This window comes from Canis aureus, chromosome 8, assembly GCF_053574225.1.
Source record: "Canis aureus isolate CA01 chromosome 8, VMU_Caureus_v.1.0, whole genome shotgun sequence".
Taxonomy (NCBI): Eukaryota; Metazoa; Chordata; class Mammalia; order Carnivora; family Canidae; genus Canis; species Canis aureus.
In genome coordinates this window covers 20,945,299-20,962,106 of record NC_135618.1, presented here as the reverse complement: position 1 = coordinate 20,962,106, position 16,808 = coordinate 20,945,299, and the positions used below count along the sequence as shown (strand labels likewise).

The 16,808-nt window shown below is 38.3% G+C and overlaps 2 protein-coding genes across 10 annotated transcripts in view; one reads left to right on the top strand and one right to left on the bottom strand.

The window, feature by feature from the left end:
- RPAP2 (RNA polymerase II associated protein 2) overlaps window positions 1-6,141 on the bottom strand; it is an 80,649-nt gene extending 74,508 nt beyond the window's left edge. For 4 of the 7 annotated variants that reach the window (XM_077905417.1, XM_077905413.1, XM_077905416.1 and 1 more), the window contains exons 1-2: window positions 5,994-6,141; window positions 5,282-5,327 (exon numbers count right to left, since the gene is read on the bottom strand). In XM_077905417.1, the coding sequence (XP_077761543.1) occupies window positions 5,282-5,327; window positions 5,994-6,066 (119 nt within the window). In that variant the 5' untranslated portion in view covers window positions 6,067-6,141. The remainder of the gene's footprint in view (window positions 1-5,281; window positions 5,328-5,993) is intronic. The other 3 variants (XM_077905412.1, XM_077905414.1, XM_077905418.1) reach the window with 2 other exon arrangements.
- GLMN (glomulin, FKBP associated protein) overlaps window positions 1-16,808 on the top strand; it is a 47,517-nt gene that overhangs the window by 7,311 nt on the left and 23,398 nt on the right. The window contains exons 1-7 of one of the 3 annotated variants that reach the window (XM_077905419.1): window positions 6,113-6,232; window positions 7,066-7,131; window positions 7,552-7,677; window positions 12,549-12,665; window positions 14,018-14,126; window positions 15,196-15,442; window positions 16,702-16,804. In XM_077905419.1, the coding sequence (XP_077761545.1) occupies window positions 7,093-7,131; window positions 7,552-7,677; window positions 12,549-12,665; window positions 14,018-14,126; window positions 15,196-15,442; window positions 16,702-16,804 (741 nt within the window). In that variant the 5' untranslated portion in view covers window positions 6,113-6,232; window positions 7,066-7,092. Of the gene's footprint in view, window positions 1-6,112; window positions 6,233-6,527; window positions 6,665-7,065; window positions 7,132-7,551; window positions 7,678-12,548; window positions 12,666-14,017; window positions 14,127-15,195; window positions 15,443-16,701; window positions 16,805-16,808 lie in introns of those variants that run through there. The other 2 variants (XM_077905421.1, XM_077905420.1) reach the window with 2 other exon arrangements.

Here is a 16,808-nt window from a genome sequence, read left to right as displayed (position 1 = left end):
AATAAAATGTTTTAAAAAAATAAAATAAAATTTAGAAATTATTCTACTTACAAGTTTTATCATAGCCAATTTTCTTAGAATATAGTACAAATACAACATGCTATTTAATTTTATTTTTTTAATATTTTTACTTTTGATTCAATACTTTTAAAGTATTAACACATAGAAGTCTGCTATTTAATTTTATGTTTTTTTAATGTTTTTACTTTTGATCCAATACTTTTAAAGTATTAACACACAGAAGTCTGCCATAATGACAGGATGATTTCCAAGGCTTAGAGTATAAGGAAGTAAATGAGGTGAAATTTTTTTGCCAGTTAGTGTTTATACTCTCTCAGTCAGTCCTGTGTGTACCTAAAAAGACAACTTTTCCTTTGAAATCCTTAGTAATCAGGAAATATTGGAGGGGGAAAAGACAACTACAGCTGTTCTTATAAGTAAAAATTTGTGTCAAGTCTCAAAAGTTAATGATAGCCCAGTCTGACAAGATAGAGTCCTATTTGCAAGGAAGTGTTTGCTTTTGTTATTAAGTCTTATTAAAGAACTATATTGATAGGACTATGTAGTTTAGGAAAATAATCTTCCTAAGAGGGCTAGTCCTTGCCCTGGCACCAGTAGGACTATCATCCTTTGCTGGTCTCTACACATCATGGAACATAATAGCAGAGTCTATCTGATTAACAATGGCTCTAGGAGAGTGGTTCTCAATCCTAGCTGCACATTAGGATCATCTAAGGAGATTTCTTTTTCTTTCTTTCTTTCTTTCTTTCTTTCTTTCTTTCTTTCTTTCTTTCTTTTCTCTCTTTCTTTTTCTTTCTCTTTCTTTCTTTCTTTCTTTCTTTCTTTCTTTCTTTCTTTCTTTTTTTTAAGATTTTATTTATTCATGAGAGACACAGAGAAAGAGGCAGAGACATAGGCAGGGGGAGAAGCAGGCTACCTATAGTGAGGAGCCTGACGCGAGACTGGATCCCAGGATCCTGGGATCATGATCTGAGCCAAAGGCAGATAGATGCTCAACCACTAGGTCACCCAGGTGCCCCTAAGGAGATTTCTTTAAAAGATACTACGCCTAGCTCCCACTAAAAGCTAATTCAATCAGAATCTCTGAGGACAGGGACTGGAGGTTGGTGTTTATTTCTTTCTTTTTTTTTTAAGATTTATTTATTTATTTATTCAGAGAGAGAGGGGGTGGGGGGAGAGAGAAAGAGAGGCAGAGACACAGGCAGAGGGAGAAGCAGGCTCCATGCAGGAAGCCTGGCGCGGGACTCGATCCCGAGTCTCCAGGATCACCCCGGGCTACAGGCGGCGCTAAACCACTGCGCCACCGGGCCTGCCCAAGGTTGGTGTTTCTTAAAAGTGCTCCAGACAATCCTAATATGCAAAGGGGTTGAGAATCCTTGCCATAGGACCAAAGATATCCAACCATCTTGGTAACTTATTTGCTCGTTTCCTGCACTGGTTTCTACTTTCCCACCAGAACTACCTCAGCCAGCCTCCTGGGCCTTGACTTGGCTCTCATATCTGGATCTATAATGTATTCATTTTACCGCCCTCCTTTAATTGACTCTCAAGACCTTACACTCTTAATTCCTTGCCTAGAGCAATAACATTCTACAGAAACAATATAACATAATGATAATATTCTACAACAAAGGAGGATGGGGGATCCCTGGGTGGCTCAGCGGTTTGGTGCCTGCCTTTGGCCCAGGGTGCGATCCTGGAGTCCCAGGATTGAGTCCCGCGTGGGGCTCCCGGCATGGAGCCTGCTTCTCCCTCTGCCTATGTCTCTGCCTCTCTCTCTCTATCATAAATAAATAAATAAATCTTAAAAGAAAAAAAAAAGGAGATGACACAGGATTGCCAACTATTTCTTTTGCCAAATAAGAACATTAAAACAAGAAGAAATTTGCAACTAACAACTGTTCTCCCATGATTTCATAAAGGCCATTCTTACATCAAAGAAGTATAAAAGACATGGATACAAATTATTATTATTATTTTTTTTACATGGATACAAATTAAAAGGCAGTTGTTTATATCAAATGTATTTGGCTTTATGAAAAACATTATTTTATTTTTCTCATATTGCTGCCTACCAATAAAAGCTATGCCATGTACTACAATCAGTCTACAACCTCCACTAAGGAATTGTTGACTCAAGCAGTTAACTACCTCAACCTGCAGTAAGAGCCACACTACACTCACTCACATTTTTATTTTATTTTTTTATTTTTATTTTTTAAAAGATTTTATTTATTCATGACAGACACAGAGAGAGAGAGAAGCAGAGACACAGGCAGAGGGAGAAGCAGGCTGCATGCAGAGAGCCTGATGTGGGACTTGATCCCAGGACCCGATCCCAGGACCCCAGGATCACAACCTGAGCCAAAGGGAGAGGCTCAACCACTGAGCCACTCAGGCGCCCCACTACACTCACTCTTGACTGATGCCTAAGCTGCTTCCCATGAACAGCCCTTTCTCACTGTTGCCCTCTGGTCCTAAATGATGACAGACAGTATGGTGTATAGCAATGGTTCTCAAATTTTTCAGTCTCAGCATTGCCTTACACTCTAAAAATTAGAACTTCTGCTTATGTGGATTTTATGTATTGATATTCACCATATTTGGATTAAAAATGAGAAAAATGTAGAGCACTTATTAATTCATGTAACAAAAGTAGTAATGAACCTATTACATATTTTGTGAAAAGAGAAGAATTATTTTACATTTTTGTAAAGCTCTTTAATTCCTGGCTTAATAGTATTTGATTGGATTGATGTTGAAGTATTTTTCAGTGGGCATAGATTTATAAAGGTTCATTCCCTTCAACAACTATTTGGTTAGTTAACCCATGGATTTTTAATTGCTTCATCATCCTGGGTAATTTGCCCCCAATACATTTCAGTGTATCTATACTTCTCACACTATGATGCTCACAATAAAATATAATCTTCTTGGGTTTGTGGTCAGATCACACTATTGAAGAAAGTTGCAAATTACCATCATTATCAGTATTAACTTTACTCTTGCAGTGTATCATAAAACCAAGTCATGCTACTTACTCCACAGGGAAATATTCTCTAAAATAGATCGCAAGGGGCACTCAGGTTGCATAGCTGGTTAAGTGTCCAACTCTTGGTTTCCACTCAGGATCATGGTAGTGAGCCCCGTACTATGTTCCTTGCTCAGCAGAAAGCCCTCTTTCCCTCTCCCTCTGTACCTCCCACCCATTAATTTTTTAAATTTCTTCTCGAATGCTCTCTCTCAAGTAAATAAATAAATCTTTAAAAAAATATTGATCTCAAATCCATCCAATTTCTCTATTCCTAGATGATCACCATCGCTAACATCTTAAAACTTTTATTTTTTTATTTTTAATTTTTTAAAGATTTTTATTCATGAGAGACACACAGAGAGAGGCAGAGACATAGAGGGAAAAGCAGGCTCCCTCATGGGAGCCCCATGCAGGACTCTCCCAGAACCTGGGGATCACGCCCCAAGCCAAAGGCGATGCTCAAGCACTGAGCCATCCAGGCACTCCTCTTAAAACTTTTTAAACTTAAATTTCATCACTCTATTACTTGATGTTTTCATATTTGCATTTAGAAAATCTAAATTTCTCACCATGGCCCACCAGATTCTTTAAGAATGGAATCCTAAGTTTTCCTATGCTCCTTTCTTCCCTTGCTCAAAATGCCATACACTACCACGGTTATCTTTCCTTTCCTTGAACTGACCTTTTTCTTCTCAGGGCCTTCATATATACTGCCATCTCTGGCTGGACTCTCCTCAGGACTCTGGTTAATGCCTATTTAGCCTTCAGGGCTCCAAAGTCTTTCCCTGAGAATCCCCAGCTAATCTGAACACCTATTAGTTCCATCTGATAACTTCATAGTCTTTTCCTTTATAGCACTTATCACAATATGTAATTATGTATTCAGTTGTGACAATTTAATCCCTATTTCTCTGTTCCAGTAGAAAAGAACTGTGTCTATTCTGCTCAAAACCATATCCTCAGGGCTTAACACAGGCCTGGCATATCTCCTATTTGGTAAATAATTTTTGAAAGAATGAGTAAATGACAGCCACTACCTGCCTGATATAAAAGGATAAATCACTGAAACCCCTAGGCGGCTCAGGTGGTTAAGCATCTGACTCTTGGTTTCAGCTTAGATCATGATCTCAGGATTGTGATCAAGCCCTGAGTCAGGCTCCACACTCAGTGGGGAGTCTGCTTTAGAGTCTCTCTTTTCCCTCTTCTTCTACTCCCTCCTCACCTGCATCCCACACTTGTACTTGCTCACTCTCTAAAATGAATAAACATATTTTTAAGATTTTATTTTATTTATTCATGAGAGAGACATACACGCGCACACACACACACACACACACCGGGCGGTGGGGGGGGGGGGGGCAGAGACACAGGCAGAGGGAGAAGCAGGCTCCATGCAGGGAGCCTGATATGGGACTTGATCCTGGATTCCAGGATCATGCCCTGAACCACAGGCAGATGCTCAACTGCTGAGCCACCCAGGTATCCCAATAAATCTTTTTTTTTATTTTTAAGAATAAAATATTGACCTATGTATTTAAATCATTCTCATAAACTACTCCTATTCTAGAAACTTTGTGACAGGAGGTAAATCTAGTCTGTTTAGGAGATGCCAAGCAACAGAATAGGACTTTTTTTGCTGAAAATATGGACATAATGTAAACGAAGAACAGTAAAGGTTTCTTGGAGTCTCTGGTATATAAAGTAATAAAAGGCAAGTGTACCTGAAGAGGTGGAAAAGGAGTACCTGCTTAACTGAAGAATGTTTATTCCCTTAGACATCTTTCTACAGATACTCATACCTTCACCAGCAATCTAAAAGTGTCTTGATTTGGTTTTCTTAAAGCCTGGAGTAGAGAGATATAATGAGTCTATATATGAGAAATTATAGTGCTTTTCTGATCCTCTCTTTCTTTCGCATAATTTTTTTTAAGTATCTCCCATTCTTTTTTTTTTTTTCTTTTTTTTCTTTTTTTTCTTTATGATAGGCACACAGTGAGAGAGAGAGAGGCAGAGACACAGGCAGAGGGAGAAGCAGGCTCCATGCACCAGGAGCCCGACGTGGGATTTGATCCCAGGTCTCCAGGATCGCGCCCTGGGCCAAAGGCAGACGCCAAACCTCTGCGCCACCCAGGGATCCCAGTATCTCCCATTCTTGTTTATAAAAATGGTTAAATTAACATGAGATAAATAGATAAGCTAATGCAGTTGTCCAAGTAGTTCTCCTACCTTTTAGAAGCATCTTCTTGTTTTAAAGCATTTGTCTGTTTAGCACCTACAATAATAATAAAAATATTTTATATTTATAATAATAAAATTATTGTGGAGTTCAAGTCTTCGGAAACACACTAGTTTACAGGACAGATTCCTACTGAAACTGCAGACAACCTCTCTTCTTTCTTCCCCACACGTTACTTTCCAATCCCGTTTGCAAAACAAATGAAATGGGCAAGCGGAATTCAGTTTGCTAATTATTCCCGAATTCTTCTTGGTTAAAATGTATCTCCTCGGGGATTGAATTTTCTCATGTAAAACAGCTGCATGGTCACGGGGGCTCCTGCAAATCTGAGGTGTAGGCAACTCGAAATGCTCCCCCGAATGTTCGCTCACAGGGAAAGAGCAGGGGTGGGGTGACGCCTCAGAGGACCCGGAGCTAAAGCAGGAGTGCATCTCCAAGCTGGGCTGCCCCGGTCGCTTGCCCTTTCTGGCGAGCCAGCTCTAGACTCCAGCTCCTCTACTCCCTTTCCCTCAGAGACCGGTTCTGGGGCAAATCTTGGAACACCGGTGTGAAGAGGTGAGGGTGTGGAGGTCTTTCCCAGAAGACCCGAGGCCGGGGATGGGCCGCTCTGGGCCTTCTCTGCCCCGGAGCAGTCTTCCGGGTGTGTCCCGCGCGCCTCGGTGTGGAACACTCGAGGGGCTCGGTTCTCAGGGCCCTTCTTACCTGAGGCGTTTCGGGAAGCGCGGGGCGTCCGAGCCTTGAGGCCGGGCGAGCGCGGCCCGGCGGAGTCAGCCATGGGAAACGCGTCAGAAGGTCAGCCCGGGACCCGGCGTCTCCCCCCGAGGCTCCGCCCCCGTCGCTAGCGCGGGGCGGGGCCGGCCGGGGCGGGGCGGGGCCCGGAGAGAGGCCTGCGCGGCCGGAGGAGGTGGGGGAAGCCGCCGAGAGCGGCGAGAGGCCCGGCGGTAAGTGGACGCGCCCGGGCGGCGGGGGTGGCCGGGGCTCGGGGCCAGCTGCGAGCCGCGGGGGAGCCGGCGCCGCGGCCCGCAAGGCCCCACGAGGTCGTGGGCCCGAACGCCTAGGCCCGCAGGAATCGGGAGAGATGGCTTCCTTTGGATGCAGTCCGCACGCGCGCTGGGCTTTTATCCGCTCTGGAGCGCGCGGCCGCGGGGACCCGGCTGACCCAGCTCCCGCTGCGGGCCTGGGGCAGGGTCTTGCCGCTGGGCCCACGGCGCCTGCGGGAGCCGAGCCGTGTTCCCCCGGGAGCTGCCGGTTGCGTCGCGTCCGTGCGGCCTGGCGGTTACACCAGCTGGGTGACTGGGGGACCGCATCGCTTACAGAAGAACGTCCGGGTCGCACTTGGGACTGTGGGCATCGGAACTTTCACCCGCTCTGGGGTGAGTTGTGTAGGCGCCAGTGTTTGTCAAGTGGGACATTGAAGCATTTTTTAAGATTCCCTAATGACTAGAACTGATTTCAGGAACACTTTTGGGAAATTTTTTCAGAAAAGAAATACTTAGCCTTTTTAAAGCCATTTACGTAGCCGATATTTGCGCTCCTGTTTGGGCGTACCCAGGAGGATTTTTTTTTTTTTTTCAGGTAGATCTTTCAAAACTATTCTAGAAAACCTAAAAGATGCAACAGTTTTTTACTCCTTAGGCTAAAATACTTTTAAGTCAAAATATTTCAGCTTTAAAATGTCGTATTTTCCTTATTGTATTTACTGATAATTCATCAGAATGAAACATAACTCATTAATACTGTAATATCACTGATAGTTAACTGTTTTATATTTCAGCATAAAAACTAGGAAAAATAACGAGGAATGGCTGTGGAAGAACTTCAATCCATAATAATGAGATGTGTAAGTAATTTTTCTTCTTGTAAAGTTAAATGCAAGATTATTTCTAGTTATACTTAGGGTCACTCAAATTGCTTATCTTCTCTAATCCTTGCTTTGTTTGACCGGTGAATAAATAGCAGGAGGGCCAGAAGGCAGATTGGATTATCTCTCCAAGTGACCTACTTGTCTAACCTTTAACATTTTTTTTTTAACCTTTAAAATTTTTAATATTGATCTTTATTGTAGAATTTTTTTTGGCAGTGTGGATTTCAAGATCATTAAACTACTTTTTCAGGCTTATCCTAATTTTCACACATATGCTAATGTGCAACTTACTCAGAATTCAAACACATTTCCTTTTTATTTCCAGAGAGAATAAATCAAGTAGTTATTGAATTTTTTTATTCACCAAACGTTTTGTCTTCATTTTGTTTTTGTCAGCAAATCCTAGAAGAACAAGACTTCAAAGAAGAAGATTTTGGCCTATTTCAATTAGCAGGCCAAAGATGCATAGATGAAGGGCACATAGAGCAGCTACTAGAGATTATTCAAAATGAAAAGAATAAGGTAAGTGCAATCTTTATGAGTATTTTTTAGTCTTTACTAGGAAGATAATAGCCACATGATGCTATTGTTTATCCACTCATTCATCAAACATTTAAGAATCAAATTTCTACAGTAGGAACATGGAAAACAAAAAAGGGCTTAGGGCTATTCATACACTTGAAGGTGCTTATAGTCTGGTGGAAGAGATAATCATGTAAACAACTAGCAAGAGGGCAGAATAAGTGAAATAATAGATATAGTTTGAGTAAAGTGATTTAAAAGAGCAAGGATTATTTCTGCTTTAGGGATCAAAAGTGGCATTTGGATTATTATTGATTTACATTTAGTACTGTAAGTATCAGGCAACCTAGATACTCATTTTTGGTAATCCGCACTTTCTCTTTCTTAAGCCAGATATATATGGAAAACCAGATATTAAGTAAGATAATATTTAGGAGGCTGGCTGAGTCAGTTAAGTATCTGCTTTCCACTCAGCTGATGATCCTGGGTTTTAGGATGGAGCACTGCTTTAGGCTCCCTGCTCAGCAGAGAGTCTGCTTCTCCCTCTGCCTCTCCCCTGCTCATTCTCGCTCTCTCAAATAAATAAATAAAATCTTAAAGAAGTAAAAAGATAATATTTGGGTGCATAAAATCAGAATAGGAGCAGACTTAGATGGCCTTACTGGCCAATATCATGCAGCTATAATCATCTGAAAAATCCTTTTCATCAATGGGAAAAGGATCTTTTGGGAATGAGAAACAAATGTTTCCGGGGACGCAGTGTTGGCAACACTGCCAATTTTTTTGTCTTTGTACTTGCCTTTTTTTTTTTTTAAGATTTTATTTTTTATTCATTCATTCATTCATTCATTCATGAGAGACACAGAGAGAGAGAGAGACGAGGAGAGAGGCAGAGACACTGGCAGAGGGAGAAGCAAGCTCCATGCAGGGAGCCTGATGTGGGACTCAATCCTGGGACTCCAGGGTCATGCCCCAGGCCGAAGGCAGGCACTAAACCGCTGAGCCACCCAGGCTGCCCCGTACTTGCCTTTTTATACAAGAAAAGATCATCTTTCCAGGAGCACACTCTTTCTTCATTTACAGTACTATTTATTTACATAGAAGTTTTCTTGGGCAGCCAGGTGGTTCAGTGGTTTAGTGCCGCCTTCGGCCCAGGGCCTGATCCTGGAGACCTGGGATCGAGTCCCATGTCAGGCTCCCTGCATGGAGCCTGCTTCTCCCTCTACCTGTCTCTGCCTTGCTCTCTCTCTCTCTGTGCCTCTCATGAATAAATAAATAAAAATCTTTAAAAAAATAATTAGGTTATTATGTTAACTAGAATTTAAAAACTTGAAACAAAAGAAGAAAATTGGGTGATAGTGATATTTTTTAACTTTTTGAGTTTTAACTTTAATAGGTTGAGAATCATCTTTGTAATGTGTGGTTTGCTAAATTCAAAGGTTCAGACATTGATAAGACCGTATTTTTTTTTTAAGATTTTATTTATTTATTCATAATAGAGAGAGAGAGGGAGGGGCAGAGACACAGGCAGAGGGAGAAGCAGGCTCCATGCCAGGAGCCCGACATGGGACTCGATCCCGGGACCCCAGAATTGCGCCCTGGGCCAAAGGCAGGTGCTAAACCACTAAGCCACCCAGGGATCCCCTATAAGACTGTATTTCAAACTGACTGCAGCTTAGCTTTCTTGCCAGGTGATGCAATCAGGCTTGATCGATTTACTATACTCTTTTTTTGTAAATTAAAAAAAAAAAGGCCATATGAATAGTTTGTCCTATAGTATAGGGCCTCTCAACATTAGTACTCTAGATATTTTGTAGTAACCACCCCACACTCTGAAATGACAATCAAAAATGTTCTCAGATGTTGCCAAATGTCCTCTGGTAGACAGGGAACAAAATTGCCCCCATTGGATATCCATTGGTATAGTGGGAAACACATGGGCTTTGGAGCCAAACAGATTTATATACAGTTCCTGGTTCTGCCACATTTTAGTTGATTTTTAGGCATGCCAGTAATCTCTAAACGTTGGCGTTCTCATGTGTCATTTGGGGATAATCTTACTTTGTAGGTAGTTAGTATTAAACTAAACAAGGTGTAGTTTATGGATAGTTAGTATTGATTCCTTTTCCTCATAATTATTCACTATTTACATAATGACTAGATACCTTGCAGCTGAGATGATGTTTGTAAAGTATTTTATCAAAATTATTTTTTTTCATTTCAGATATGCAAAATCTTATTTAAATCTAGAATTTCCCATATAGTTAATTCTCAGAGATTACTTATAGGGTAGAAATACACCAATGGAAAGGCAAAGAAGTGCTTATTTGGAAAAGTAGAGCCTAATAGGAGCTAGTTAAGTTTTATTTATTTTTATTTTTTTTAAAGATTTATTTATTTATTTATGATAGACAGAGAGAGAGAGAGAGACAGGCAGAGACACAGGAGGAAGGAGAAACAGGCTCCATGCCGGGAGCCCGACACAGGACTCGATCCCGGGAATCCAGGATCGTACCCTGGGCCAAAGGCAGGCGCTAAACCGCTGAGCCACCCAGGGATCCCCTAGTTAAGTTTTAAAAAGCAAGAGTAGTCTTAATAGGTAATGGTGGAATAAATATTTAGTAATTTGGAAAAAATTAATAAAAACAACAGAATATCAAAGCTTTGGAGGGAATCTAATTTGTCACCCTGTTATCTTAAAGATAACAGACATCATTCAAAATGTATTTATGGAGCACCTATTTTTTAACAGGCCCTTGTCTAGATGCTAGGAATAGATACAGCAGTAAACAAAACTGCTCATATGGATCTTAAACTCTAATGAAGACAGGTATCTACTAATAAACTATATGGTATGTTAGAAAGTGATGAATACTATAGAAAAAAATAAAGCATAACTAGGGGATGAACCATGTTAGGTGAGACTGCAGAGATTTGAAAAGGAAGGAGAGGAGTAAACCATAGGGAGAAGAGCTATCTGAAAGAAGAGCATGCCAGGCAGAAGAAATAACTAGTATGGAATGATTTATGAATATGAAACGAAAATATTTAGAACAGCTGAGTTGTCTTTCCCATTAGCTAAAAAGAATGATTGTTTTTGTTGTTGTTGTTTTTATTTTATTTATTCATATGAGATACAGAAAGAGAGAGGCAGAGACATAGGCAGAGGGAGAAGCAGGCTCCATGCAGGGAGCCCGATGTGGGACTCAGTCCTGATCTCTGGGTTCACAACCTGAGCCAAAGGCAGACACTTAACAGCTGAGCCACCCAGGCATCCCAAGAATGATTGTTTTGCTATTTGTTTAAAAAAAAATAATCGATTCAAGCATTCATTTAAAAAAAATTTTTTTTAAAGATGTATTTATTTGAGAGTGCACGTGCATGCAAACATGAGTCAAGGAGAGGGGTAGAGGGGTAAGCAGACCCCCTGCTGAGCCCAGACACTGGCTTGATTTCCACCCTGAGATCATCACCTGACCCAAAATCCAGACCTGAAAGCCTAACCAACTGAGCTACCCAGGCGCCCTTTATTCCATGTTTCTAACATAAATCTTTTGAATAAAAAGAAAGGTGAAATGTATATATGTTGAAATATAAATGATTTGTTTATGAATCTCTAAAGGAGAGAAACCAATTTAGACTTAAAAGCTAATAGGAAAAGAATCAAAGAAAAGTAAGTGTATTTTGCTTATAAAAAAAATAAGGACAACCAAAAAAACCAAATAATTATCTGTTGTAAATACAAGAAGGGAGCTCATGCAGATTGATAAAGACAAATGCTAAAATGTCTAATTGATAAGTGAGCAAAAATATAAACAGCATTTCCTCTTTTGTGAGCTATATGTTCATATACGCTAACATATTCTGTTACTAGTTCTCTAGGACATGTTAAGTCTTACACCTTTACACATTGCTGTTTCAGAGCCTTAAATATATTTTCCACCTGACAGACTTCCCTAACAATTTTAGCTTAGCCACTGTCTCTTCAGAGAAGCCTTTCTTGCCTTTCCTAGATGGAAGGCAGTTCTCCTGCTATATCTCAATACTCTGGTTTGATTATAAGACTGGGGTCATGGAGAGAGTATGTGCTTAATTGTCTTCCGGAATAGATGTGTTTTTTTAATGAGTCAATCTAGAAGGTAAACTCTTATCAGGATAGAGATCTTACCTTACTTAATTTATAACACCAGAATATTTTAGGGACTTGGCATATAATAGTGTATTCTTGATTAAATACTGATAAGTTGAAGTAGAAAGCAACCCAGAGAAATGGAGTATATTATTGCTAGTTCTGGAAATAGAGGTTTTGATTATGAATGTGAATCACAAGAATATAAACTTTTACTTGTGTGGTAAACATTCTGAAATATCTTTGAAAATAGAAATAACTTGTATGTTGAAGAGAAAGTAACTGAAGTGGTATCCCCTTTTACATAAGTTATGTAATCATAATATATTTACAGATTTTCCAAGTTACTTTAAAAGGTTCATAAGTGTTGGGTGTAATTTTTTTGGGGGGGTTGGGTGCATTTCTTTATGAATCAGGAGAGCAAAATTCTCCGTGAAAATTAAGTATTTGCTCAAATTAATTCTCTTATTAGAAATAGAGAAACTAAAGTATAAAAAAGACCAACATACCTGGTTTAAAGTAAATGTCCATTCACCTTTCTTCAGTGAGAGTATTAAAAACTATTTTAAAATGTTGAGAGTTGTTAATAGCCAACCCTGAGAAGTCAGTGGTGAGATGCTGTAGGCTTCATTTGCCTCATAGCTATTTCAGAGGAAATATTAAGCTCCTTCAAGTTAAGAAAGCTTACTGTAAGAGCCCTATAGATGGCAGTATTTTCTTTACTCTAAAAATGTTTTTATAGGTCATCATTAAGAATATGGGCTGGAATCTTGTTGGTCCTGTTGTTCGATGTCTTTTGTGGAATAAGGAAGATGAGAAAAGAAAATATTATTTTCTGATGCTTGATTTATTGGTAAAGGTAAGTTAACAAAATTAGGTTCTCTTTGTCATGATAGCCAGCAGTATTTTGTTTTAATGCTTAATGCTCATTTTGGGTGATAAAGCTTTTAGCTCATGAAAATAGAGAAGAGAATTCTTTGGAGAAAAGGCCCAATATTATTGATTGGATGGGCAAGTCCACTTCAGTTTTTCCAAGTTTCTGAATATAAGAAGTATCTAACCTCAACTCAGACCCACTGATTCAGAATCTCCAAGAAGATACCTAAAACGTTCTATTTTTAATAAGTAGCTTATCAGATAGATGTGGAATTCAGGGTTTAGAGAAGCAGTTAGTTCCAAGCCCATGCTGTTCTTTTAACAACGTTGGAACTAGCAAATCTCAGTCCTCTTTTCTCTGTGGTACATTCTCTAAAAGATTATTAAAAATCAAGAATGCAGATGATCACAGGGGATATAGGAATAGGAAGGAGATTTGTTGTAACCAACAACCTTAGAGACTTGATAAAAAAGTTACTAGAGTTTTAAGTAAAAAATGGTAAAGGAGCATAAAATCTAAAGAAAAGGACATAAAAAAGAGCTACTTAGAGATCAGTACAAATAAGAATACATACTTGGAAAGTGGAAACCCCATCTAGATAGTAGTTATTAACTACTTTTTTTTTTTTTTTATTAACTACTTTAAAAGGAAAACAAGGCAAGTGTGGTAATTCTGGGTAGTCAGAAGGCAGTGCAAAGTTATATCTGTTCAGAAAGGACAAAAGAGACTTACTCATTTAAATACCCTGACAGTGTGAGATAGAAAAGTCCCACCTGCTGAAGTCATGAGAAACTAAGGTAGCTTTCAGAGTAGACAGTCAAAGCTCAAAAGAAACCTCAGTTTTGGTAATCAAGTTCTTCTATTCTCCTATTTTTCTAACTTTTCCTAGGAATTTCAGTATCCAAATAGAGTTCTTTTTTTTTTAAGATTTTATTCATTTATTTGAGAGAGTGAGAGAGAGAGAGAGAGAGAGAGAGAGAATCTGAAGTAGATTCCAAACTGAGCCCAGAGCCTGACAAAGGGCTTGATCCCAAGACCCTGAGATCATGACCTGAGCCAAAACCAAGAGTCAGACGCTTAATTGACTGTGCCACTCAGGCACCCCAAGTATAATTGTCCATTAAGACACTCATGACTTTTTGCTTTTAGTTTTAGTGATTTGACAGTCAGATTCTGACTGTTTTGTTGGTGTATCTTTCTAAACAATTATGTGAGGTGTTTTACTGTTAAAAATAATTCTATTTTCTCAATATATGCTGCCTTTTAAAAATAGTAATCATGTGGCTTTAAATACAACTTGTATTAAACAGGTTCAATTGTGAATATTTTTATAGTTATGTAATCCAAAGGAATTATTGTTGGGTTTGCTTGAACTGATTGAAGAGCCCTCTGGAAAACAGATATCCCAAATTATTCTTCTTTTACTTCAGCCATTACAAACAGGTAATGAGTATTTTGATATCTAAATGTTTATTTTATCTGTGTTAAGTTCTTGTTATTAGTCCAAAATGTCAGCACTATACCAAAGTAAATTTATGACTAATTATTGAGTACTCTGCTTATACTAGCAATAGCAGTACCATTTTGAATCCTGCTACCTGTAGAAAGATGACAATACCTGGCACAGATGGGTACCCAGTATATATTTTGTTAAATGTCCTGCTGTTTTTCAGGTACTGTGTTGTAATCTATAGCTTTCTGCTTAACCTTCATATCTGCAACTTATATCTAAAACTTTCTCTGTAAACATATTTAAAGGATTGCCTCTGTGATGTCTGCTTTACTCTGTTAGCATTGTGGTGGGTCCTGTATCTTGGTTAAGAACAGTATTGTGCAAACATTGCTTATCCTTAGCATTGGGAAGTTGGGGCTGAGGATAGCAAAAGAACTACGAATGAAACAAGTGTGAAAGAAAAGTCTCCCATGGCTGAGTGCAGTAACATTACTGTTAAGCAATGGAGCTTGGCAACCAAAACAGACAGTATTTATCCATGGGAAGAGATTATGTTTTCATTTTATGACTTACATGTAACTCAGAGTACGATAAAAGGACTCGGAATCTAGAAGTTAAATTCATTTTAAATGAGAATGAAGCAGCTTTGAACCACTTGACATACTCAAAGTCTCCTAGAAAGGTAATTCTAGTAATACTACTTCTCATTTTTTCAATGTTTAATATTTTGCAAAGAGCCTTCTCTTATTTAATAGTTAATAACAACCAAAAATATGGAAGTGTTTTGTCTTAACTATGTAAACAGTTAGAAACAAACAAGATTTCGTGGCATCTGTTATAAGGTGCATGATTGATTTTAAGATGCTTAGGTATTTCATGCACCACTAAGAAGGAAAGATAAAAACACTATCAGTTAAGTTATGATCTATCATCCTGATTTCAAAGTCGTTACGATGTTTTTTTTAAACGTGTTATAATTCTACCTTTACTGGACTTACTGTCCCATGTATAGCATACTTGATGAAATTAACTCAGGTCACAACTTGGTCTCTGTTTTAGTGATTCAGAAACTTCATAACAACAAGGCATATTCAGTGGGATTAGCATTGTCCACCCTTTGGAGTCAGCTATCTCTCCTTCCTGTTCCATACTCAGAGGAACAAATACAAACAGATGACTATGGCCTTTGTCAGTGTTGCAAGGCCTTAATAGAATTCACTAAGCCTTTTGTGGAAGAAGTCATTAATGACAAAGAAAACTCACTGGAAAATGAAAATGAAAAGTTAAAGGATGAATTACTGAAGTTGTAAGTATATTTTTGCTAATAGTTCACAATGGAGTTAAGTAGTCAGTTATTTTATGTTTCTTTGCTGTATTTGTTTGCCATGGATGTATAAATCTAGCTCAGGTTTTGAATTTTAGAAGATTATGGGATACAGTGGTCATTGCTTCATTAAATGCCATATTCTACATTTTTAAAAATTAAAAACCTAAATCCATTTGTTAAATTTGTATGCTTCTATGACTTGCTTTTATTCAGTAAGTGAATAAAGTAGGGGAAGTAGATAGGTGTAGCTCAAGGAATCTGGTCTTTTTGTAGGGGAATTGTGCTTTTACTCTTCTTATGAAAGCAACAGAAGTAGCACCAGAAAGTTGAACATCCAACTTTACAACAAAAATGGTAACAGAGTAGCCAAAAGCATATCATTCCAGGGGCACTATACACTAAACAAATACTGTATGTACACTGTGACTGTCACGCATTTGACATATGGCTAGCAAGATTAAGATGTACTCTTAGTATAAAATGCTCCTTGGATTTTGAAGACTTGTATTTAAAAATACTAAAATAAAATAAAAAAAAATAAAATAAACTACCTCAATAATTTTTATACTAACATTGAGATAATCATATTTTAGATATATTAAGTTTATAAGTAATTAGTTTCTCTTGTTTCTTTTTTAATGTGACTACTAAAAGATTTTAAAATCACATGCAGAGTTTGTATTATGTTTGTATTGGACTAGATTACTGAATTACATGGATGAGTAATTTTATCTTCTAAAATTTGAAGACTAAAACTACAGTTAGCTTTCTGTTTTTTCAGGTTAGAACATTAAAATTTTTTTTGCCATTTATAAACCCATTATTTCATGAGCATGAAAATATTTAAACTAAAGAAATTGGAAAGGCTTAATTACAGAATAGTTTGGTTTTCTAAGTAAAACAAATTGAGCTTATGAAAAAAATTACATTGTCGCGATTTTCCTTGAACTAATGAAAACTACATCATGAAATAGCACTGGTCCTCAAACCTTCAGTAACTATTGGTATAGTCCAGGCATGGAAGTAAATCTTACCACATGGAGTAAACAGCTCAAGGTGTGCTCATTCTCTCCCCAATCCCAGTAGGAAAAATTTTACATTAGCAGTTTTACATGCTGTTGAGTCATTGGTGCTTATGTTATTTTATCATGTAAAATTAACTTTGATAAGTTTATAGAGCTAGGTATTTTATACTTACAAAATACTGTATTCACAGTTACCCATTTCTTACACCTTAGTTGTTTCAAAAGCTTGAAATGCCCTTTGCTGACAGCACAATTCTTTGAGCAGTCTAAAGAAGCAGGAAATGATCCTTTAAGATGTTTTGCATCTGAAATAATAGTAA